Source organism: Candoia aspera, chromosome 2 (genome assembly GCF_035149785.1).
Source record: "Candoia aspera isolate rCanAsp1 chromosome 2, rCanAsp1.hap2, whole genome shotgun sequence".
In the NCBI taxonomy this organism is placed as follows: Eukaryota; Metazoa; Chordata; class Lepidosauria; order Squamata; family Boidae; genus Candoia; species Candoia aspera.
The window spans coordinates 118,798,365-118,824,032 of NC_086154.1; the positions used below are offsets into that span (position 1 = coordinate 118,798,365).

The window sequence follows — 25,668 nt, forward strand, 5'->3', positions numbered from 1 at the left end:
CCAATGCGCAATCAAAGCGAGAGCGTCTCTGTCTGGAGGCGGTCCCAGTGTGCTGCCAATGCGCTTGCGCAGGAGGTGTGCACACCGGAAGCGGGCTCTGCTGGCTTGAGAGAGGAAGGAAGGGGGCGGGGGAAGGTTGTTTGGGAGCCGGATCGCGGGGCCTGCCGTCCTCGCTGCTTGGGGTCCGAGCGGACTGGCCCGGCCCGGCCATGAGTTGCCGGGGGCCGCTGCCCAGCGAACGAGGAGCGAGACAGAGGTGAGCGAGCGCGAAAAATATGGTGGCCGCAGAGGGGAAACTTGGAACGCAGCGGGGGGAGGCGGGCAGAAACGCCGAGGGGGAAGGCAAGCAGCTCGGAGCAAGGCCCGAGGGCCGGGAGGCCTGGCGAGCGGAGCGGGTGCGGAAGGCGATTGTTTTGTCATTGTCGTGGATCTGCCTCGAGCCTTCGCGTCAGTCGTGGTTGTGGCCGGAAGTCTTGGTGTTTTCCCCAGCTGTTGGAACTACAGTTCCCCCAATCCGCAGCTTACAGGCGCCTTAGCCCTCCTGCCTGGGGAGTCTGGGAACTGGGGTACAAACGCGATGGGAAAGGCTGGCGATTAACGTGGGGCCGTCTCGAGGTTTGGCCCAGCGGGTTAAATAGGCACCCCGCATTGTCCGCTTTTTTCGTCCCTCCCTTGTAGAAATCCAGGGTACTCTGCATTTTGGTCGTGCTTTGGGCTGCTTGTTTTTTGATGTTTCTATTTTGTTTTTCCTCGAAGTAGCTTAGGGTGGTATATACTCTATAATTTTGCAAGAACGCTGGCAGGTAGATTAGATCAAGAAACTCTGCCTGAGCCAAGATCCTTCTGTCAACTTGATGGCTGAGTAGAAATTTGATCCTGAACTTTCTCAGAAGCTGATCATATCTCTAGCAGCCTTCTCAGTCATTTTTTACAGCCTTGTAAAACGGGCCTTGAATTATTACAAATAACAAGTTACTATTTGTAAAAGGTTGAATATAGGAGGGCTTTGTAATTTTTCTAAAGCCATCAGGTGAATTTATGACTGAACTGAGATTAAAAATGGAAATATGGCTCATAGGCTTCCAATAGAATCCTAAATGTAAAGCATTTAGCTGCTGTGCTAACCTCAGCGTTATTTACAAGAACAGCTATTGATGTACATGTTGGAATAGTACACTAAGCCAATTTATGCACCACTTGTAAATGCATTTCTGTCAAAATCTCAGAGGTCTGTTTCAAGCAAATATACTGCTTTAGTAATTCATTGTAGTAACATAGTAAGATCTAGTACAGCTTGATAGAACATAATCATCATGATTGCATATTTGGGGAAATCCCAGTGAATTAAAAAAAAGTCATTGGGTGTATTCAGTATATAAGGATTAACATTCATAATTGTAAAACAAATGAATTTACAAAATTAAGATACATTACTTTTTTAAAAATATGCTCATATAATTGTATAAACAAGATAGAGAAATGCTTTCAAACTGAAGGTCTAGTTAAACAGATCAACATATTTTTATATATCTCTACCATATCTTTCTGCCAAACAAAGGCTCCAGTGTAGCTTTTCAACTTGCTTAAATGTTTTCAGAGCATTTTAAGAGTATTTATGAAAGTGTCATTGTTCTGTGAACCCCTCTGAAATATTATGTAAAATATATCAGTGCTTTTGAGGGTTGCCTTTGACAATAGACATCTTAAAGAATATCCATATGGAACTTATGCTCATTTAAAAACAGAACTTGATTTTCTCAAAAGAATGTCTCTGCTTTTGATTCAAAATAACATTTATTACAACATGATTTGAACTGCTGACAGTTTTGGCAAATAAAATCCTGATAATCTAATTGAAGGCCATTAACCTGAGAAATATAACTATTTTTCATTGCCAAATATTCTGAATACTCAGATTTATTTTAAAAATGGTTGCTGCTGAGATGATTGTTCGAGTATTGCATCGAGATTATTAAGCAATCTGGATGAGGTTTAGACTCTAATTTTAAGAGATAATTAAACTGCACATGATTTTTAATTACCATAAGGTAATGAAAGATGCTTTACAGGATGAATTGCACCTTTTGATATGGCTCTCTTTTGGGTTTAATGGCTGACTTCTTTGTAGCACTGAACACATGGGAAAAAAAACACAATAATTTCAGTCTGTGTGTAATAGCTGTAATGTTATCTTCTAAAAGTATACTGAGCTAACTCTACTGCTCTCCAATTTTTGCTTCAGGAAGAGGAGACGAAATGGCATAGAGGAGGATGGGCCAGTCCCACAAACCAAGCGCGGTAGCCAAAATGCTGTCTTTCAGGATTCCTGGGATACAGAGGTAAGATTGCTTGAATATAGTTTTGCTTTGGCTGATTGTATCTGTATTGTCTTACTAACATAGAGTGTGAATAATTTCTCTAGCTAAAATATTTTTACATATATTCTGTTACGCTCTTCCCTTTTAGGATAAGCTCTTATACACAATCATTTTTGCTTCTTTTGACAAATAGTTATTCCTTGCACTTGATCATGTACTACCCACTGTCTTTCTACCAATATTTGTTTGCTTTAAATTTTCTCCATTATCCCTCCATTAGTAAATGTTTCACCAAGTACACAATCTACTTGGTCTAACTTCTCATCATTTATATGTAACTGACAATTTTTCATTCTATTTTCTCTGTCAAATATACAACAAAGACCTTGATGTTCATTAATTTTCAGATCTGTACTCCTTGTTACATCATGCAGCACATCTAAAATTCACTTCATTCCCTCATGAGTCCTTTTTGATAGTTCCTATTAGTGTAACTCCACATCATTCTTTGTTACTGTAACATATTTCTCATCCATCTGTTACAAGCAGTTTCCAAATCTTTCCTTATGTCCCCCCTTCTGTCATTCAGTTGGGAGATTAATCTGTCTTCTAATACATCTCATATTGGATTTGTATTTTCTGCATTTGTTGTCGTGTTGTAACATTCTCTGCCTTTGTTTTCTTCCATATCCATTGTTTCACAAGGTTCGCTGTTGACTCTGTGAAAAAGGGTCTGCCCCACATTCAGAACGTTTACTACCCTTGTATCTTTCACTAATTGTCATGCGTTCATCATAAAATCAAAGCACTCATACTTTTAGATTTACGTTCATTCACTTGCCCTGTGTATATAAGAATAGACTTATGCTTCTTCTTTCGTATCCAGATCAAGCCTTAAGCTGCCAATATGACACCACCTTCTCGGCTTTGTCATTGGCCAAAACCAAGTCATTTTCAGTGCACACTATTGGTAATAATCGGCAGGTTGGCAGGTGAGCCGAATTCTGCATCTCTCCACATTCACACAGCGGGTTATTATCTGTCAGCAATCCCCATCTGAGCATCTTAGTCTTACACTTAGGCACTCCAACCCTCAACCTATTCAGAGTCCTCGAAATAACATAAGGGGGGTCGAATCCCTCGGCCATATTCTCCTCTGGGACTCTTCCTTGGTCAATGACTTCTCTCCTCCCTCTTCCAACTCGGTTCTGCTCTTGCAGGCCCTCAGGAGTGTTTGTTCTTGCCATGAAACTCTTCCTAGATTTTAGTCAATGAGTTTGAGGCTTGCACCCATACAGAGGGTGCCGGGGATCACTCTCTTGTTTTGTTCTCTCAGCATCTGCTGCTACTTCTCTCTTGATCTTGGGTGGTGCAACACCAACAAGGGGGTACATTTTCTCAACTGGTGTCGGTTTAAGACACCCTGTCGCTATTCGTACGGCTTCATTTACGGTGATGTCAACTTGTTTCACTTGTGTAGGCACACTCCATACTGGAGCAGTGTACTCTGCTGCAGCGACACTCAAGGCCAAAGCTGATGTTCGTAACGTGGATGGCCGGGCTTCCCATGTGTAATTTGTCAATTTCCTAATAATGTCATTCCTCGCCCTAACCTTGGCCTTAATATTCAGGCAGTGCTGTTTAAAGGAAAGCATTCAATCAAGTGTCACACCGAGATGCTTCAGTGTAGGACAATTCTGTAATTGGTTCCCTTGCCATATAACCGACTTATTCTTAAACAATGTTTCAAAACAAACAGATCTTTTCCTGAGCGGATACACACCAAATAATAGCCATTCTTATTTATTTGTATCCCTGAATGGCCCAGTTATTTGTTCTAGTACTTTCTCATCTCATTCACATCACCTAGCAGACTAACTTTACCCCAGATCACATTCATTCAGAATGTTGTGAATTGTTCTCCAAATCATATCAATAGTTGTGATATTATCAACATTCAGAGAAACAAAATATGCAAGTAGTATGCAAAAGTGGTATGCAGCAGTTTGTTTTCTGAAATATGTTTTAGCCCAGTCATTCATAAAACTATGTCTTTGCTTCCCTTTGTGATCTTTGTGTTCATCAGTTCCACTCCACAAGATCAAACCTCCTCCATTCAAATCTGTTACACCCTCCCCGTTTCACTTAATCTCACAAATATGTAATGTATTAGTTTTGTTACATTATGATTAATTTAGGCTCTTTATAATTTATTCCTCTTAAATTCCGTATCACAGTTGCTGCCCATGGTGTTGTGCCGTGCCATTCTTCATGACTTTTGTCAATCAAAGCTTTCACATAACACTTTTTAATAAGATACAGTGTACTCTAGGTTACCAGCCTTGGTCTTACTCCCACATGCAGCTTCCCTGAAAATGTTAAGAGTAGTACCAGTCATTTTACCATAATTTGTCTAGCATGCTAGACATGAAATGAAAGCCAGTTTTAGCCTGTGTGCTCACGCTATTCTCTTCCAGCTAGGATCTCTAGAAGTTAGCTCAAAAGCCTACACACAATTACCAATATCCCACCAACTAGGAGGGACATGCAGTGTACTGACACACTTAGGATGCAAGTATATTCTTTAGTTTGTTAGTTTTGTTTACATTAAAAGAAATACTCCTTTTGCATTTGGTGTTGATTCATAAGCTTTCTTTTAAATGTGAAATCTGAATATGTATGCTTTCAAATTGTATCTTGCTCCATAACACAAAGCAGCCCTCAAAGCGATTTTCAACAGAACCTCATTGTATATTCACATTCAGCCTAGTATCTTGAACAGCAGCAACATGGTATCTGTAACATTTCATTAGCTGAGTTTGTTCAAGTGAAGCAAAGTCAGTCACGTTATGGCTCAGTGTGATGTGTAAATCCAGCCAGTATCTCTCACCTCGGTTTCTCAGCCAGCTGGGTGACCTTGGGCCAGTCCCTCTCTCAGCCCAACTCACCTCACAGGGTTGTTATCGTGGGGAAAATAGGAGGAGGAAGGAGTAATAGGTATGTTCCCCACCTTGAGTTATTTATAAAAAAAATAATGAAGGCGGGATAGAAAATAAATAATAAAAAATAATAGAATGAGGCAGGCAGCTGGAATTCTCTCAACCTGTAAGGGAGGTGCCTGTTCCTTTCCTGGCAGCTGGCATTATGTATATGCATGAATGAATGCTTCGGGTGTTAAACATAATTTAGTGCAGCTCTTAACATTTTCTGTTTGTGTGAAGGTGTAATTAAACTACTTGAATTCAGCTTTGAAATCCTCCACTGTGTTTCAGGAAACATGGTAGCTCGGGCAGTTAATCTGTTGAGGAATCACCTGTACTTTGCTTCGTCAGATGCCTACAGTGAGAGAGATGACAGACAGACAGGCAGGCAGGCAGACAGATAGGATGGTATAGTGCTTAAGACTGTTGAATTTCCGCCTCAGATCAGTTGTGTGAACAGTATTGAATGTTGTAAAGTAAGGTAATTAAGTATAAATTTGACGTTTCAGGTTTGTGGCAATGCATTTTTTTTTCTAGTGGAATAGAAAGTACAGCCAATGAACATTTCCAAATGTTCATACTGGCAGAGCTGGATGCTTAACTCGCTCACTGCAAGGTTCTCCCATAGGAGTAGAATGATCAAGCTTTTGGTGCCAGGAGCCCATTCCAGAAAAATGCCTGCTTGAGACATGAACGTTGCTTTTATCAAGTTACGACAACGAGCCTTCCTATATGTCTTGTTCCACAGTCTTCCAGCAGTGAGAGTGGCAGCACCAGCAGCTGCAGCAGCAGCAACATAAGCAGTCCTGACAGAGCTACTGGGACAGAAACCAGCCTACACCAGATCATGCCAGGATCAAGTCCTGTCACGCCACCTCAGCCTTTCCATGAGCAGTCTGCACTATGCCAAGGCCCTTACTTCCACATCAACCAGATCCTGAAGGAGGCACACTTCCATAGCTTACAGAACAGGGGCCGTCCTCCGACATGATGAGCCTAGCAGCTCTCTGCCTTCTGTGAAGGGGGACAGTACTGTGTGATATTTCAACTTAAAAAAAAAATGTTAAAATTGCACAAAATGCCTGTTGCCTTTTCAATCTGTATTTGAAATAACAGGTTAACAGGTAGTTGTTTACTTGTGGTTTGCTGCACTATTGCAATGCAAAGGGAGCTTTGGAGTAATTTTTATAGGATTCTTCTGGGGACTGGTTGAGGGTGGAGAGTTGAGATGTCATGATGAGCCTAAGAATCCACCTCTGTATTATAGGAGTGCATAATGAGTCCAGTCTGACTTCTCAGTCTGTTTATTAGTAACTGATGCTTTATGTAAAATCCTTTCAAACATTTGTGTTTAGTTTTATAAGTCTTTTTTTTTTAATTTCAATAAATAGTGAATATGTTTTTATGGTAAGTTGCTCTTTCAAACGGTTAAATCTTTTATGTGTTAAGGCCACTTAAAAATACTCCCACATGATAGAATGGGAGATTATATTACTGGGATGCAAATAATTGTTTCCTTATTGCATGCGTGTACACACACACACACACACACACAGAGGAACTTTTCTATTGGTCATGTGCTTAATTACACTGGCTGTTTAAAATTTTCTTCAGTTCATAACTTCAAGTTGCCTAAGCTGCATATCTTGCATTTTTAGATGATCTGATTAGACGCACAAGACAAACCATTAGCTTCGGGTTAAAATGGGTTGTGAATCATATGCCCTGTGCATTCTTTGTCATTACAAGGCCAAGAGTGTGATAGTTCACATTTATTCAATCATTTGGTCATGCTTGAGAGCCAGCCAAGTTTAAACAAAGATGGTGCTGCTGCGTCATCCTCCTCTGCTGCAAGCTGCCTGAACAGGGACCCAGGGCGCAGTGTTTCTTCTGTTCTCATAAGGGCCGCAGTTGGAGCCTATTAATTTTAACAAAAGAAAGTCACCCCATGAGGGTTTGCTTTTTGTTATTCAAGAGTAGCTTATTATAGCTGTGTGAAGATAGACTTGGGCTCAAATTCACAATAGCCAGTAGGGCCACCAGAGCAAATTAAAATCTCTCTCCCTTCTCTGAAAGTGCTGTATACTATAAGAAAGGTTTTATTTTATGTTAGGGGAATTCTTGTTGCTTATGTAGAGCAGGTGTAGGCAGTCTGCAGCCCTAGAGCCACATGTTAAATCCCCCTTTTTGCAGGACTTAGTGCCTCCCTCTGTTTATGAAGCTAAAAATGGACAGTTTTCTGTCATTCAGCAGTGCAAAGCACATGAAAGAACTAAAATATCACAGTTTAAAAGCCAACCTCCCTCAAATTTCTGCTCAACCACTTTGCAGCCCTTGGCCACCCAAAGGTTGTCCACCTCTAATACAGAAGGTCTAATGTCAGTATTATCTTTGAAAATGGTTTTTTCAAGAATCTCCAAAAGTTCAGAATGATTACATTCCTCTTTCCTCTTCTTAATTTATTGGCAGAAGTGGACATGGTAGAAAGGTATGATTGATTGGTGACAAATAGAGTGGCTGATTGCCAAAGCATGCACAATTAAGCAAAGACATTCAAAAGCTTTCCCTGACTATGTTAACCGACCCTTCTTACTTCTGGCAAGCAGCTTGTGATCACTATTAGAGGGCTTAGTTTTGCTAAAGTTGCCCAAAGAATACTATATAGGTTCAGCATTAAGCAGAAAGCCATCAAAAGTTGCATTAAGTCAAAAATTAAATTGGTAACAGTACATATATGATGCACTCACAACTGATAAAGTATGTGTACAGTTGTAATCGAAATTATTCAACCCCCATTGCAAATCAGGTTGATTGTCAAAATGTACAGACTTTCAGGTGTTTGCAATGAACAAATCAAACAAAAGCAATTGAAATAGCTCAACACAACGAATGGTTCAAGTGGTCTCCCCAAATTCAACTGAAAACACAACTTATAATGACTTCTCCAGTCTCAAAATTATTCAACCCCCTGAATAGAATCCGTCACAACAGCACCCATACAGTCTGCAAAACAGGTGTCGTCTCAAGCACACCTGATGCAACTAATCAAGGGCTTCATTAGTTGCACTAGGTGTGCTTGATCTGGAACACATGAAATACCGGAACTGGCTAGGGGCTTGTTGAGTGTCACGTCTGACTGCATGTTAGAAATACAGTATGGCTGAGTCAAAAGAATGGTCCAAAAAGGTAAGAGAAGAGATCATCGCCCTTCACAAACAAGGAACAGGATACAAAAAGATAGCAAAGGCACTGAATGTTCCTAGAGACACCGTTGGGAGCATAGTTCGCAAGTTCAAAGTCAAAGGAATGGTGGTTACACTACCTGGACAGGGCAGAAAAAGGAAGCTGTCAATGGCTGCAACCAGATTTCTGAGAAGGCAGGTGGAGAGAAACCCTCAAGTGACTGCAAAAGACCTGCAGCAAGACTGGGTGGCAACAGGCACTGAGGTTTTAGTGAGCACAGTAAAGTGCGTACTAAACACAGAAGGTTCCCATGCCAGAACTCCAAGACATACACCACTACTGACCCAAAAGCACAAGAAAAGTCAGCACCAATATGCTCAAAATCATATAAATAAGCCACAGAAGTTTTGGGATTCTGTTCTGTGGAGCGATGAAACAAAACTGGAACTTTTCAGCCTGATGGATCAGTGGTATGTCTGGAGGACGAGGAATGAAGCATACGCTGAAAAGAACACGCTGCCTACAGTTAAGCATGGTGGTGGCTCTGGGGCTGCTTTGCATCCTCTGGCACTGGAAACCTGCAGCGTGTGGACGGCAAGATGGATTCTTCGAAGTATCAGGAAATCCTAGGAGAAAATGTCATGCTGTCTGTAAGGAAGCTGAAGCTTGGGCATCATTGGACCTTCCAACAGGACAATGATCCCAAGGATACCTCAAATTCCACTAAGGCTTGGATGCAGAAGAAGTCCTGGAAGATTCTACAGTGGCCATCACAGTCACCTGACTTGAACCCCATAGAAAATCTCTGGTGGGATTTGAAGAAGGCGGTTGCAGCACCCAAGCCCAAGAATATTATTGAACTGGAGGCCACTGCTCATGAGGGTCCTCAGGAACACTGCCAGAAGCTGGTGTCTGGCTATGCATCTTGTTTGTGGCAGGTCATAACAGCAAAAAGGTGCTCTACTAAGTACTGAAGATGCTTGCCATGAAGGTGTTGAATAATTTTGAGACTGGAGAAGTCATTATAAGTTGCATTTTCAGTTGAATTTGGAGAATGTGAAGCATTCGTTGTGTTGAGCTATTTCAATTGCTTTTGTTTGATTTCTTCATTGAAAACAGCTGAAAGTCTGTACATTTTGACAGTCAACCTGATTTGCAATGAGGTTTGAATAATTTTGATTACAACTGTATATGGTATTTCAGCCATAGTAATGGAAATCTTCTATTGCTTTTTTAAAATTAAGCTACCACATGGGATTAGGAAAAAAAATTATGAGAGGAACTCTCTTGTTGAAGGGTATAATAGTTTCCTAAAAACACATCAAGAGTAGTGAACACAGGGACCCAACAAAAAGGCAAGTGAATCTTAACATGCATCAAGAAACTGCCTTTTTCAGGGAGCACTGGTTCCCTAATAAGAGAAGGAAAAGTATGCGACTGGCTGCTGTTAGTAGGAGTTCATTTTCTGACTGGTAATTTGACAAAAGGTCTCAAGTTCTATGCGCTACAGAAAATATCTGTATGACAGTATTAGTTTTCTACAAAGGCCTATACACGGGGGAGGGAAGCCATTCAATTTGCACAAACTTTAATACCCCAATAAAGTTTCTTCAGGAATTACTGGTCAGCATCACACTAGAATGAAGGGTATAAGGCAGTTAAACAGACATTCCTTCCTTACTACTATTATGAAGATGACTGAAATTAAGTATAAATCTAATCACTACAAAACTTAGCAACGTATTAGTACATGCTACCATCAAACTATTTTGTCACTTGACTAGTTCTGTCTGCATCCTGTAACACAAAGTAACTTGTGGTCCAAATCCAGAACAGGTCCTGCTAATCCTAAGTATCCAAAGGAAATCGCATCATGATTTTCTAACTTCCTTTTGGAATACATGTCCCTGAAATTAGTCAGTGCTAAACATTAGGGAAAGATGTGAAAGAGAGTACAGAATAGCATAAAGCATGGATGGCTAACTTCAGAAACCCCCTCAAAACCTCCTGTTTGCAGCCAGCAGAATCTTCTCTCTGATTCCTGAAAACTGATAGCCCAATTTCCCACTGTTTTGAATCGAGATGAAAACGAATACAAGGCCTGAAATAGCTGCAGCACAATTTGAGACAAAAACAAAACTAGACCTGAGGACCACCCATGTTGCAGCTCTCCACCCTGGCTCTCAAAAACCTGCCAGGGTCAGAAGGTTGCCCATCCTGGAAATAAAGGGACCCACCTGAGCTTCGCGTTCAGTATTTCTCAGAGCAGGTTTAGCCTTGCGAGAACTTGAAGTGCTGAGAGGCAACAGTCCAAATCTTCAAAGAAAAAGAGTGTTAAGTTGCTTTCCACTTTCAGATGCTTTGTTTTCACATGAAGTGTTTTTATTCCCTGCAGGTCTGAGTCACTTACCTGACCTGACTAGATGTTAGAGGTAGGATGTTATGCAGTTTTTGAGAGGTTAAAGCACTACTTCTGCTAGTGTACTGATTCTCAGTTCCAGTCAACAAGCCAAACAGGACCTAGAGCACAGAAAAGAGAACTGTTTTGCCTTAATAGAAGAACACTCAACTATAAAGGGGGTCATTCAACTATAAAGGGTCATATTAAATTGAAAAGCAGCGCAAGGAATACATGTAGCTTAAAGAATGTGCTACAATTGTTACCTATCGTCGCTTGATTAAAGCTAGAGTATCTCTCCTCCCACTTACGTTACCAGCTTAAGCTGCGTGACACAAATTTGAGCTTCCAAAGATCAACACATGGTTACCTATGATCTTCCCAGACTAAATCCATTGCAGCCTTGCGGGGTTTCCTTGCTTATGGCTATTCAGGGAAGATAGTATTTCTAATGAGAATATACAGGTAACTGAAAAACTTTGCCCTGGTTAATCAAAAGGTGATCGCAATACACCCTTCGTTATACAAGTAGTTCTCGGTTAACGGCCACTCATTCAGCGACCATTCAAAGTTACGACGGCACTGAACAAGGGTAGTTACGACCAGTCCTTGAAGTTCCGGTCATCCCAGCGCCCGTGTGGTCACATGATGGCGATCTGGGCACTTAGTCGCCTGAACACGATTTGCAACCTTCCCTGCCAGCAAAGTCAATGAGGAAATTGGCAGGGAAGGTCACAAGTTGCTTGGGTAAGTCTCCCCCACCTGTGCACCCTCCCCCAGCCCCTCTGTGCTCACTTCATGCTGGCAACCCACAAGCTCCCACACACCCTCCCTGAGCTTCACTGCGCGTCTGCCACACCTCCCCGGCCACTCACGCACCCTCCCCCACCTGGCAGCAGCCACTTGCCTGCCTGCCAGCCAGCCTGTTTGCGAGTCACCGGGGGCTTGCAAGTTCCTGCTGGCTTTCCCACTTGACTTTGGTTTGGGAAGCTGGCAAGAATTTTCAAAGAGGTGCTTGCTTAATGACACACAGTCCTCTCTTAACGATGGCAATGGGGACTGCAGGGATTGCCATCGTTAAGCAATGCGGTCATGTGACGTTGCACTTTACAACCGCATCGCTTAGCGATGGAAATTCCGGTACTCCCCGTAACTCATTCTTCATTTTTATTATATGATTTGGTTACTTAAATCATATATAAAAACGAAGTGCATTGCACAGTTTATAGGCTTTAATGGTTGTTGAATTAGTATTATCACTTCCTACTTGGAAAATTACTATTATATCCTTCCAACCAACATAAATAGGTTTAGATGACCTAAGACAATAAAACCTACTTGGAACCATTTATATTCTCTCCTTTTAAACTTACAGAGGTTCGTTGTACCAGATGATTAAGGTTGCTATTTAAGTGAGGAGTAAAGACATCCAAGTCGAAGGGATCTATATAGCTCTCAAGAGCATCAATCTGTTTCTCAATCCTGAAACAAAGAGAAATTATCTCATTTACAATTATGAAAGATTGTTCCTGTTGGGTAGGCAAATGCTCTAGCAGTCCTATGCAAAGAAATTAATTCTTCCAGATAGGGGGAAAAGGAATTCAAAACACAACAAATACAAGGTTAAGGAAATTAAATAATTTCCAACTAATATGAAATGGAATGTCAAATATTGTATCTCAAACTAAGATAATCAAACACTGCTCACTCTCTTAATGCAGTTTAAATATATAAAATTATAGTTTCCAACCACACTGTACTGATCATCTATTAGCCAAAGACAGAGGTATTAAAAATGTTTCAGATACATTCCTTGAAATTACATCTAACCCTTCCATTTTTCTAGAACACTACAGCACAGTAAGCACTGTTTTATATTTACTTGGTCAACTTTCAGACAAATTAATTTTCTTAAATTCCTGTTCAAACTGGCATATATCAGGACAGTGCCCATTTTGGTCTGTTCTATGTTCTTCAACGGTTCTTTTAAAAAAAATTTCAGTTTCTAGACCAACGGATTTTAGATTCTTCTAGCCCTCTATGTGTATGAATATATTGCAAAATATGACTATGTCTCAAAGTAAGGTGGATATAGCAACATTCTTGGGTACATAAGAATAGGACAGGGCAAATTTATAAGAACATTGTTTATAGTATACTTAACTGGCATCATGCTTGTTTCTGCTGCTTTTCATATCTTCATTTTTAGTTGTCAGGACTATATTCAGATACCGAAGATCATACAGCAGTTGCAAAGCCCTGTTCTGAGTAATTGGTAGCTTCCCTTCTTTCTGTATATGAATATCAGGAAAAAAAGTCTATATACTAAGTAACAAAGGTCTGCTTTACCATTAGTTCTTTTCACATTTTGAAGGGAAAAGTTCTATCAACGTTCACACCAGCCATCTGATTCAGAACTCATGCATCTCCTGGCTGCATCCTGCATCTGAAGTGCCCTAAGAGTCCTATCTGAATAGGTCTGGCAGCTAGTCATCTATATTGCTCAAGCTAGTAAGATAACTACACAGATTAATATCTCTAATAGCAAAATACTGAAATACTTGTATCTGTAATACTGGCTACTAAAATAGTCAGCTGCCAATTTCTCAGAACAATTTTTTAAATTGCCACTCTAACCAGGGTTGGACCTAGTCTAGTCTTTTTTACAATAGGTAATTTTTTTTTATCTTTTACAATGAGCTGTCAAGTATATCTATTTAACCTAAATAAATAGCTTGAGAGTCTAATACTAGCTTGAGAGTCACAGTAATTCATAGCAATCTTATTAGGTTGAGCTTATGATTTTTTTTTAAATTCTAAAGGATGCAACTATTGTATATTCATTTTTTGCTTAAACACCACAACACTGAGCTAATTATGGTGCATCCTGTCTTATAACACAATTACAGATCACATAGGGAAGAATCCCTGTAAGATGTATTTACTGAAATGGAGAAACCCAGATACATATTATTTTGCACTGATTAAAAAAAAGGGGGGGGGAAGGGTGCTGCATGTTTATTATTTATTTTTGAATTTCCTGTCTCACTTGATCATAACAATTTAGTCCCAGTGCCTGTTCTGAAAGCATGTACCTCAACAAACATTCTGAACAAGTAGGCCCAGATGTAGTTCATTCCTGGGAACCCTAGTAAGAGTATTCTGACTTCTAGGAAATAAAGGTGGGATATAAAATGAAGTCAGTGTGTTCCAAGTGTAATAAGCTTTTGGTCATTGCCTCTCATAAGCCAGTATAGTTCATTAGTCTGGAAAAGCTTTAACAGGTGAAAATGAATGGCAGACAATGGATCACTCTATAGATATCAGTTATTTGCCCTTCATTTTCTTAAGCCATGTTGCAAGAGATAAATACTATGTTTATCAGAACAAGAGGTTTTCTTTCTAGTATGAATGGAAACCTCTCAGTATTTGAGTTTGTTGGGTGAGTAAAATAAAAGGAACATTGGGAGGCTGAGGGACAAGGAGCTTTTTGACCTGGCCAAAATACTGTACAGTATTTTAGGTAAAACACTTTCAATCTTTAAAAAAGGCATATTTGTAAATTATTTAGTCAATAATTTTGATGAAAAATTAATTTAGTCCAACAATGTGCTATAGCTCACAAGCCCCAACAACATACCTTCTCCCGTTTCCCTTCTGATAGTTTTTCATAGCCAGCTAGTACTTCAGTCATACAAGTCTTCAGCAGTTCTTGCAAGATGACCTTGGGAAGAGTGTGGCCTCCAACTCGATTTATTTCTTGACACAAGCTGAAGAGGAAGGACTGGACACACCAGGATGGCTGTAAAGAATGTCATGGTTTGACAGTGGAAATGTTATTGTTAGACTGGCAAAGAAACTGTCCAAAACATCTTTGACAGCAACACTCAGAATTAATGTACTGAAAATCATAATGCTTGCTTAAGTTTCTACATAAGCTTTTATATATTTAATCATCAAAATATATAATATTTCAACAGAATATAAATGTGACTACTTTCCCTCCTCACCTGGACAGGGAGCCGTATCTTAGATTTTATGCTGCTTCCAGTTTCTGTCTCTTCTTCAATTTCACTCTCCTCCCAGTTGGTTGCTGTTGCCAGAATGGCCTTAGCTTCCTCTTTCAGCAAGGATTGTACAAAATTCTGGACAAGGTTCTAGGATTCATAAGCAAACCAGCTAAATAGCAGGACAATTGCAGAGGCAACTCCATTTCATAAATCCATAAAGTTTCAATGCACAGCTGTAATAGAAGTACTTCAGTTTTGAAATGCCTGAAAGTAGACATTTTCTGTATATTGTCAGTACCCACCCCTACTAATTTCAAAATGTTTTCTTTAGAACCCGCAAAACCATTCCTGGTAGGTGGGTAGGGATAAGACAAAACTAATTTTGGTTTCATTTCAGTGCATATTCCTTTAAAATTACTCTTCAATCAGGTTTTTAATAATTGCCTCCTCTTAACACTGTAATTTGGTAACAACCTTTGCAGGCCAAGGCTTCTGGATGCAGTAAGCATCTCTGGGATCTCAAGTTGTCCACTTCTATTTTAATTCCTTCAATCAAACACATCGATGTACTGACTTAATCATCCTACGGCTCAACTTGTTTAGCTTTAGCATGTTGGGAGGCAAATATAGATAGAGGAAAAGGGGGATGTAGAGGCATGATCAGATCAGCTTGCACTTTCCTATTTTGCAGTCTCAGCATATTGGCTCTCTATGGAAAGGCAACAGGAGGAAGATGCAAAGTTGTTTCACTGTCTTCTATAGCAGTAAAGGTCTTTTTTCATAGAAGCACATAGTTCCCAAGCATTCTTCTATGTCAGCCTTTCTCAACTTTTTGACCCTGGGGGAACCCTTGAAATATTTTTCAGGCCTCAGGGAACCCCTGCACATTCAGGCTAAAATACAGGCCAGAAGCTACAAAATTATTTATTTCATGTGTAGTACTGTGTATCTGAGGGACGCGGTGGCGCTGCGGGTTAAACCACTGAGCTGCCGATCGGAAGGTCGGCGGTTCGAAACCGCGCGGCAGGGTGAGCTCCCGTTACTAGTCCCAGCTCCTGCTCACCTAGCAGTTCGAAAACATGCAAATGTGAGTAGATCAATAGGTACCGCTTCGGCGGGAAGGTAACGGCGTTCCGTGTCGTCATGCTGGCCACATGACCCAGAAGTGTCTGCGGACAACGCCGGCTCTAAGGCTTAGAAATGGAGATGAGCACCGCCCCCTAGAGTTGGACACGACTGGACTTTACGTCAAGGGAAACCTTTACCTTTACCTACTGTGTATATGCATTAACAGTGTTCTTAGACTGAAAACAAAGAATGAAACTTTCCTCTTTAATGTGAAGTTGCCCAACTTTGAAATAATTTTTTAAATAAATAATTATCTCCCAGGGAACCCCTAGCGACCTCTCCTGGAACCCCAGGGTGCCACGGAACCCTGGTGGAGAAACCCTGATCTATGTTACAGTGTTCTGTTAGATTTCAGCCAAAAACAATAGCCAAAAAAGCCTTTGCATTTATACTTGTTAAGCAAATTAAATTAAAAATAGCTTGCTTTGGTCATCAGCCAAAATAGGCAGCAGACATCCCCTTGCCCTCTCCCTTCAAAAGTCACTCACTTTAGCAGCAGCGGTGCTCCATATCCGATAAGCCGACAGGCTATCCTGCAATAGCTGTTCTTTTAATCCTCGCCACTTAGCCTGTATGGGATTCATTTCTTCGGCTCTCCCTTTCCCCATCTTCTTCAAAGACCAGAGCTCCCTTGTCATATTTTCTGGGCATCCTGATTTCCCCAGAATGCATTGCTTCAAGTGTGGACACAACTCCCCTAAAGACCGGCAAAGCCGTGCCATGAACAAAACAGTGTTGATGTGGGGGTTGTGCAAGCTGTCTGTGCATCCTTGGAGCACCTCCTGAGCATGGTGCAACTTTTCCCTAACACAGCCCAGCAAATAATCTGAACAATGAATACAGTGGCTGCGCAACAGCTCCTCAACTATGCTTGCATCAGCAAATTTGTCAAAAGCAGAGTTCTTGGCATGTCCGTGCAACGTATCCTCTGATGAAGAGGCGCTGGAAGGCAAGTAAGACAACAGGTCTTCCAGCCTGGCCTTTAGCTTGGCATCCAGTGTGCTGCAGAAGCTCTGGACGCTAGGACTGTACGCCTGAGCCTTCATAGACAATCCACTCCGAGTGAACTGGCTGCGGTTTGCCACGTTGATCCAAGCAGCGTCAGGTGGCAAGTCATTAGGGTTCTCTGACCATAAGAAAGAGGCCATGCTACATTCAAACAGGGTATGTTTGCTGTGGGCAGAAGAATCAAATTTTGCTTCAAGCTCCTGTACAGTCAGAAGCAGCAGCTCTCCGGAGCTGTTGGAGATGTCATCAAATCCTTCCTTTGTCAGAGTCTGGAAAAGAAAGTATCACTGTGTAGAGACAAATGTTGGGTACCCTACTCACATCAGTACCAATCACATGCACGTAAATTATTTTAGGAAGCAGCAGAAAATATAGGATCAACATAACATTTAGGATGCAAGAATCTTGGAACCAGACCCTTTCTTATCCCACCAAGGTTCTTTCCCTGCTTACATTCAAAACAGGAGCAAAAGGAAGTAAAGGATAACAAATTCAAGATGAAAGGACAGATTGTTTCTTGCTTCAAAACTGGCAGCTGGGAAACTCTCAGAAAGGAAATAAAGGATTTAGACATGGAAGAAACAGACCCAGAATTGTTTAGGGAGGAGAAAAAAACCAGGATATCCAGAAAACAATAGCTAGTTTTCAGGCATCCTTTTATGAATAAAAGATTGCTTCATCATGTTTTATATTAATTTATTTTATCAGCATCTGCTAGCCTGTTTCTTAGCTAATTTTTGTCAAGATCTTACCTGTAACCTGTCCAAAAAAAGCTGGTGCAGCAGATCCTCCCAGAAAGAGATGGGCTTATCAAGAAGCCGGTGACATACCGTCTCCCAGTTCTGACTCACAGACTCACTGGTAAGCAGCTCCCATACAGCATCACGGATCCTGGCCAAACCTTTAAGGCTCTTCACATACACCAGTAAGTCTGTGATCCCAGATTTAATGTCTTCATTGCACCTGAAAAGAATTTTAGACAGTAAGCAAGCATGTTCCTTACTCCTATTACAGTTCGTAGCTCTATTGAAGGGTACTTACAAATTTGTACAAACTGTTTTGTTTTTATTGTATAGGTTACAGCAAGGACCAGATATACATAATTATGAATCAATCTGATAAGAAAAGGGTGCTGATAATCACAACATCTAATGCAAAATAAGCTAGGTTAGGAGAAGACTAGAACCTTGTAAATATACAAGTCCTCTTCAAATTCTAAAAGAACAGGTAATGGTTGATGAAAAGCTGCCTGAAAAATTCAAAATAGTCTTTTACCAGTGTTTTACAAAAGAATATTTGAGAAAAGGAATTTAGAAGTATGGTGAAACTCCTTTTGCAGTTGTTGAAATATACTAAGCAAGATGAGGACAGTGGCTTAAAATTTAAAAAGTGAGCATGTAAAAACTCAAACCAGGTCTGGATTACCATCTCAGTGCTTGAGTAAGTATCAACACAGTAACAAGGTGCCTTGTAACAATGAAGAAAGAGTTTTGCTGTATAAGTTTAGTTCCTCATTTTTAAGATTCAAGACTGTCTTAATTTTGTCAACCACAATTTTTGCTAACTACAATTTCATTCCTACAAGAGGCTATTCAGTATATTTGCCAATAAGGCCATAATACCAAATACCTCCAACAAGGTAAGTTCCTTACAGACTCACATGCTGATCCATTTCTGAAGTGTATCTCTAAGGCAATCCTGGCTTATGGGGTGTGCCAAAGTTCTGAGTGTTGGCTGGAATTCTGTGACAGAAGGTGGCAAGTATTTGAAGGAGCTACTCAACTTGGTTTCTTCCTTCAAAACGCTGAGCCCTTTCCCTAAGAAAATTGCAACAACAAGAGAGATCAGATCACTAATGATTAAACTGGACACTTAAGAGACAAACAATGTTCATTGGTGTATTACCTTGTTTACCTGCTGGATGCTGGCTGGTGATGGTCTCCAAAGTCAAAAAAAGCAAGCCACAGGGAAGAGATGGATCTGAGGGTGTTCCCTCTGGCAGGTTATAGAAGAGGGCATGAGCTTGATACAGGGTTGTGACTAGGAGCTCCACCAAGGAGCAAACTTGTGCTTTGATGCCCGCATCTGATTTAAAATGAACAAATAAACAAAAAAGTACAATAGTTGCTGTATATACATATCCAACCAAAAACACATACTTCAAGGGGAAAAACAACTGTATTCACGTATAGATGACTTTTTCCTACCTAGCACCAACCAGTTAGATGAAAGAGATCACTTGATCATTAATATATTTCCATACTCTCAAAATTCTAAAAAAGGTGGCAGGAAGAGAATGCTAAGTGATACTGTCCATGTTTAGCAAAATCTTCTGGAAAAATATAACTACAGTATTATCTATTATGAAGAACTAATGACCTAGGTTGAATCCATTCAGTTATAGTTCCTAGCCACAATAACCCTAACCTTTTTAAAGAAATATATGTGCATTAATTTGACAGCAAAAAATAATCAACCCACAGTAGTCCCTTCTGTTAGTGACTTTTCCAAGGACAAAGTAGCTGCCATTATTTTAACTTGCATCTCTAATACTCATGCACTGCTTTGTAATTTATTCAGTGTGGGAAGGAACTTGTAAAACAGACCAGAGTTGTGGCTGATGGAAGTTGCAAGGTTCACAGCAGGATAAAGAGTGGCTAATGTTAGCACTACGTGTATACCAACCATGATGGGGCTGATTCAGAAGTTGCTGAATTGCAGATTTTCTGGCCAGCAGGAAATCTGCAAGAGCTTGGCGTGGTGAACTATCTTCAAGAAGCATGGCTGAGCACAAAGCTTCTGCTACTGCATGGTCTGAAACAGTTCGGCATTTTAAAAGTGATTTGCTCTCCTGCAAGATAGTTGACCTAAGAGAGAGATATACACGATGTTAAGAGATTTATGATATTCAACAGAAATTAATTAAAAGCATGTGTCATAAATAAAAAGACAGTTATCTAAAGCCATAAAAACTTAGATTTCTTAAATATTTTATTTTGAGGGCAAAAGTAACAACATATGCCCACACACACACACACACACACAAAATCTACATTCTAGAGTACATCATGGGGGGGGGGGAGTTTAGCAATGAAAATGTCACAAATCAGTCATCAAGTTTAAAGTTTCCCAGAATTCATTACAAAGCTGGATTTAAATCCAAACAGGGTAGAGTAGGAACTGGCTTGGTGCTGAATTGCAAGGTCTACCTGATCATCACCTTAAAATGAAGCACACAAACTAACAGAAGACTAAGCTCTCCAGAAACAGATGCTGGTTATCATATTTTATCAAAAGGTATTAGGAAGGTAAAAAAGGTAAAGGTTCCTATTTAGTCGTGTCCGACACTAGGGGGCAGTGCTCATCTCCGTTTCATGGCTGAAGACCCAGCATTGTCCAAAGACACTTCCGCAGTCATGTGGCCAGCATGACAGTCACGGAACGCTGTTACCTTCCTGCCGAAGTGGTACCTATTCATCTACTTGCATTTGCATGCTTTCTAACTGCTAGGTTGGCAAGAGCTGGGGTGAGTGAGGGAGCTCACTCCGTCATGCGACGCTCGGGTCTCGAACCACCGAACTTGCAACCTTCCGGTCGACAAGCCTGGCATCTTAACCACTGAGCCACCAGGCCCCTTCAGGTATTAGGAAAGGGAACCCTATTGTAGTTAATATCCCATTTCTGGGAAAAATAAGATCCAGCAGTTATTCAGGTCTGTCTCTAGGCCTCTTACTAGACTGAGAAGAGCAATAAAGAACATGGTCATTTCATAGTAACAAATGTGAAGAGTAATTCTGCATATCAGATGAATAATTCCCATTCTTGTAGTCTGTAAAAGAACTGCCCCATAGTTGGTCTGTCTGTGGAGTAGGGACAAGGGGGTGGTAGATAAATATAATGTAATATATTACTATTATAAAATTAGTTATCAACAAAATCCCATATATTTCATATATTCTATGTTAAATTATTTGTAGTAGTAAAGACAGAGCTGAATTAAAGAGTGACAGGCAGGTGCTATGTTCACACCCCTGTGCCTCTGAACAATCTTTCCAGAATCCAGTTGGAAGTACTGCATAGACCTAGAATAGAGCCCCATTTTCTGATGGGAGAAAATCCTCTTCCTCTTGGTGCAAGATCCTGCTTTTGAATAACTAAATTTGAATTGGCTGGCTAATCTGATCAGACTGGAAGGTACACTATTCTACGGATTCAGTTTAGTAAAGTTTAATACAAGATAAGTAGACACAGAGAGCCAGTTTGGTGTAGCGTTTAAGGCATCAGGCTAGAAACCGGGAGACCGTGAGTTCTAGTCCCGCCTGAGGCACAAAGCCAGCTGGGTGACCCTGGGCCAGTCACTCTCTCTCAGCCCTAGGAAGGAGGCAATGGCAAACCACTTCTGAAAAACCTTGCCGAGAAAGCTGCAGGGACTTGTCCAGGCAGTCTCCGAGAATCAGACATGATTGAACAGATAAAAAAAGTAGACATACTGTACATATTCCCATATAACTACTTGTTCTGTTATGTTACTTTAAGGACTACTATACAGTACTAAGTATTCAACTGAAAACTAGCATATCAGAAAATAAAGCCAATTCCAATAATGATCAGGAATAAACCTGAGCAAAACACCTACTGCCTTAAAATGTTATAACAATGTGCCTTCTTTCAAGCTGCGCTTCTTCCAATTCAGGGTGTTGGTTATCACCCTTAAAGCCCTACATGGCATGGGTCCAGGCTACCTGAGGGACTGTCTCTTCCCCATTACATCGACCTGTCCTATCCGGTCATGCAGAGGGGGCATGTCACGGACCCCATCTACAAGAGAATGCTGTCTGGTGGGGTCCAAGAAGCGAGCCTTCTCTGCTGTGGCTCCCGCCCTTGGAACATTCTTCCCCCAGGGGTGAGGCAAGCCCCCCTCTCCTGACCTTCCGGAAAAAGTTGAAGACCTGGCTCTGCCATCTTGCTTGGGGTGGGAAGGGGAGTAGTCGTTCTTGGGGATGGCTGGTGCCTTAAAGTGGTCCTCATACATGCAAGAATTAAATTAGAACTTTTAACTGCCATCTGGATTCTATTTTATATTTCTATTTGGTATTTCTATTTCTATTTTATGTATTTTATGTGGTTTTATTGTATTTTAATTTTTTAGCTTTATTGTAAACCACCCAGAGTCCCTCTCTTGGGGGCAGATGGGTGGTGGTGAAATTTGATGAATAAATAAATAACAGACATTACCAAAAGAAAAATGATTGATAGATGGAATATTAAATTATATTAAATATTAAATAAAATAAAATAAAATCTACCAGTCTGATCACTGACTACTCGGAAGCAGTCTTTAGTGTGATCTGGATGCAGACCTCAGTTCTCAGAATTAATACTTAAAGCCACAGTGGCTGGGGAATTCTGGGAGCTGAAGTCCAGACATATAGAAAGCACCTGAGTTGGATTTGACAATTCCAAAGGAAGACTGCACTAGAGCAAGGGCCAAAGTGGACATGGTGATGATGCAGAGCTATTTTAATAAATACATGAAAAAAGGCAATGCATATATTGAAACATTAGACAAAATCAGGAAGCCATGCTTACTATGTTGCGAAGTCAAACACCAGGGGGCATTTTAACATATAGTTGTAGGACTACCAAAAAGCTTTTATCTAAAAGAGTAACATAGTTAAAAAATAGCTGTTTAGGGCAGTTATTGATAATTATCAGTAAGAATCTTAAATAATAAGTAAGACTCATCTTTGCTATTTTTGACACTATTTCAGAATCTGAGTGCCTAAGACAGGAAACCACTTCTTTTCAAAAGAAGGCATCACAGCAATAAACCATTAAACAAACTGGGATAGGGAAAAGTATCTCAAGCTGCTTACCGGAAGTGGCTAGCTGCTGCTACTTGTCGTGCAAGAATAGGGAAACGTGCCGGAATTGGGCTGTAGTGGGTGCCAGAAGAATCCAACTGCAGAAGCCAATGAAGGTGGCAGCATAACAGGTAGAGCCGTGTGGCAGATAAATACTGAGAAGATTCCATAGCACTCCAGATTTTCTCTGGAATCTGCAGCAGAAGCTGGATTTGCGCTGCCAAGCAGTAGAACTTCTCCTGGGACTGGCATGTTGTCTAGACAGAACAAGCATGAGCATCCTGTGAGACCCTGTGCTGAAACTCATTTTGGAGGACCAGTATTAGGTCTATACTTTTCGTCAATAAATGTGGGATGCAGTATGAGCACTAAGAGCAGGGTTTCAAACATGCATGCAGTTTTATGACATCTCGGTAGTCCATCTGAGTTGCACCCATTCCCAAAGCACAAATGCCATGAGCATTTACCCAGAAAAGATCCCAAAGCTCAGAATAATATTCTAAAAAGGAAGCCATGTTATACTGCTGCAAAAGCAAAAAGTATCCTTTTCCCTCACTGTGAGCCAACGCATTTGTTAGCTTAGACCAGTGTTTCCCAACCTTAGCAAGTTTAAGATATGTGGACTTCAACTCCCAGAAATCCCCAGAAAGCTGGCTGGGGATTTCTGGGAGTTGAAGTCCACATATCTTAAACTTGCTAAGGTTGGGAAACACTGGCCTAGACTAAAAGGGATTACTGTCTGTTTCCAAATATTATGTCCTTTCTCGCTTCGTTTCCCTCCCATTTGTCATCATGCACCTTTCCCTCACATTGCCCCAACATTAGGGTTCCGATCTTTGATGTTCTGTACTTTACAAAAAACGGCGAGCCCAAAACAAGCAAGAATTCAACAGGTGAAGCTTCTCCCACCCTCGCAAACGCAGGACACGGCAAACTTTGCTGAGCGGTCACTCCACGCGCCAGCCCGACGCTCGGGACCCCGGGCTGGAACCTTCCCCCGCCACGCCCCTCAGTAAGCGCCCACCTCGCGCCCCGGCTCGCGCTGGCCGTTCGCGGACGGGCCGACGGCCCGTCCGCGCGCCCGTCGCTGCTGAAGCCCTCGCACGGCCTCGAGTAACTGCTCGGCGCTGACGCGCATCTCGGCGATGGTATCGGCCGCCTCGATGAGGTCCCGGTACCGCTCCCCGACCATCTGCCGCAGCTCCTCGCGCTTCCCCTCGATGCCCGCGCGCAGCTGCCGCTCCACGGCTCTCAGCTCGGCCGTCGTGTGCTTCTCGAAGAGGGACTCGACGGCCGACGCACCGCCTCGCTTCAGGGCATCCAGCGCTGCCGCCTCAGCGGCCGTCGTCGCCATCGCGGCTACTTCTCACCCCGCCGCCTGTCACCCGGAACCGGCCACCTTGTCCGCCCTTTGACGTGTCACGGCCGCCATCTTTTAGAAGGGCAGCGGACTGGCTGCTTCGGAAAGAGGAAGTGCCTCCCTTCTTCGCCGCCATTTTTGTCCCGGGCAGAGGGAAAGGGCTGCTTCCTTGCGCCTTCTCACGGAGCGGGAAGGTCAAGAGCGGTTAGCCCCCCTATTCATTACAACGTTGTCATGTGCTTTCTCAAACTGGCGACCTCCGGATGTGTTGGATTACAGCGTCCATAATTCCCAATCAGCGGGACGGGGAATTATGGGACTTGTAGTTCGAATCTGCAAGGTTATTAGATGGAACGATCTACATGGTGCCGCGACATTTTGGGTTATTTTTATTGCTGCAGATTAACATAGCTGTCCTGGATTTTTTTCCCCCATTTTTCTTGATTAATCCTGTCCAGGAATCTCTGAAAAACCCTTAGCCTGAGATTACTGTGTCTCTGTTAAAGCCAATTTAACAAACCTCCCCATCAAATAACCATTCTCATACATGGCTCAGTATTTTCTTCCTTTCCCCTTTGTTTCTAATCCTTTTACTGGTACTAATTAAAATGTTGCACAACTGTGGTTATGTACATATTAGACAAAAAGCTGTAAGTGCTTTTTGTGTTTAGTAGGGTTCCTTACAGAATTACTAAACAAAAATGGGTAGGTCCATTGTCAAGCATGTTTACTAACTTTTTTTTAATAGAAAATGTATATTATGGTTTCTTTCTGCATAGCATGTATTTTGTTTTGTATTTTTATTATATTTATAGAATTACCTGCAAATAAAGTGGGAATTCTCTGTTTTAATGTGTGCAAACTTTCTTCTGTTTAGAACTAATGATCTTTGTGTTCTAGCGTGTATATTCATTTTGCCTTTCATTTGAACAGAAAGCACAATGTATGCTCCTTGAACTCCTATATAAAAGGCAGGATTGAAATAAATAATGTATATTTATCTAACAGTTATATATTTTTCTTAAATATTCTGCCCTAAGAAGATTTGTAGGATTTCCAAGATTTTTTTTTTTACAAAAATAATAAATAAAAGACAACATGAAAGGCCACTGTGATTTTTGAAAAGCCAAGATTCTGCAGGCAGCACTACAGGGCCAGATAAACAGTCTGCTCAATTTAAGGCAGTTTATGCCCCTGGAAAATTCCCAGTGACTAGGTTCTTTTTGAAGTTTCTAATATACAGAGTTTGCTATAGGTACCTATCATACAGTATATTCTTTTCTCTAGCAGTTTTTCTGGCCTTCTGTTCAGTCTCCTTCATACCACCAAGCTGCACTGAGTGATGCTTATGCATTAGATAGATGGGATAGAAATTTTTAATTTAAATACATACTGTGATGATTGCCCTTATTCCAATA

General features: G+C 41.2%; 2 protein-coding genes across 2 annotated transcripts; one reads left to right on the plus strand and one right to left on the minus strand.

Annotated features, from left to right (window-relative positions):
- The first annotated feature begins 98 nt into the window (after positions 1–98).
- Positions 99–6,710, plus strand: VCF1 (VCP nuclear cofactor family member 1). Its single transcript, XM_063293439.1, has 3 exons — positions 99–256; positions 2,243–2,339; positions 6,048–6,710. The coding sequence occupies exons 1-3, from the start codon at positions 210–212 to the stop codon at positions 6,288–6,290; spliced, it is 387 nt and encodes a 128-aa protein (XP_063149509.1). The 5' UTR covers positions 99–209; the 3' UTR covers positions 6,291–6,710.
- A 348-nt stretch (positions 6,711–7,058) lies between these two features.
- On the minus strand, positions 7,059–24,392 carry COG1 (component of oligomeric golgi complex 1). Its single transcript, XM_063293435.1, is given in 15 exon segments — positions 7,059–7,217; positions 10,720–10,798; positions 10,893–11,002; positions 12,254–12,362; positions 13,044–13,171; positions 14,521–14,682; positions 14,891–15,037; positions 16,507–17,295; positions 17,779–17,989; positions 18,687–18,843; positions 18,941–19,111; positions 19,712–19,893; positions 22,903–23,147; positions 23,915–24,235; positions 24,237–24,392. Coding segments are annotated over 15 exon segments (3,099 nt in total). The 5' UTR covers positions 24,387–24,392; the 3' UTR covers positions 7,059–7,079.
- Between the last annotated feature and the right edge of the window lie 1,276 nt (positions 24,393–25,668).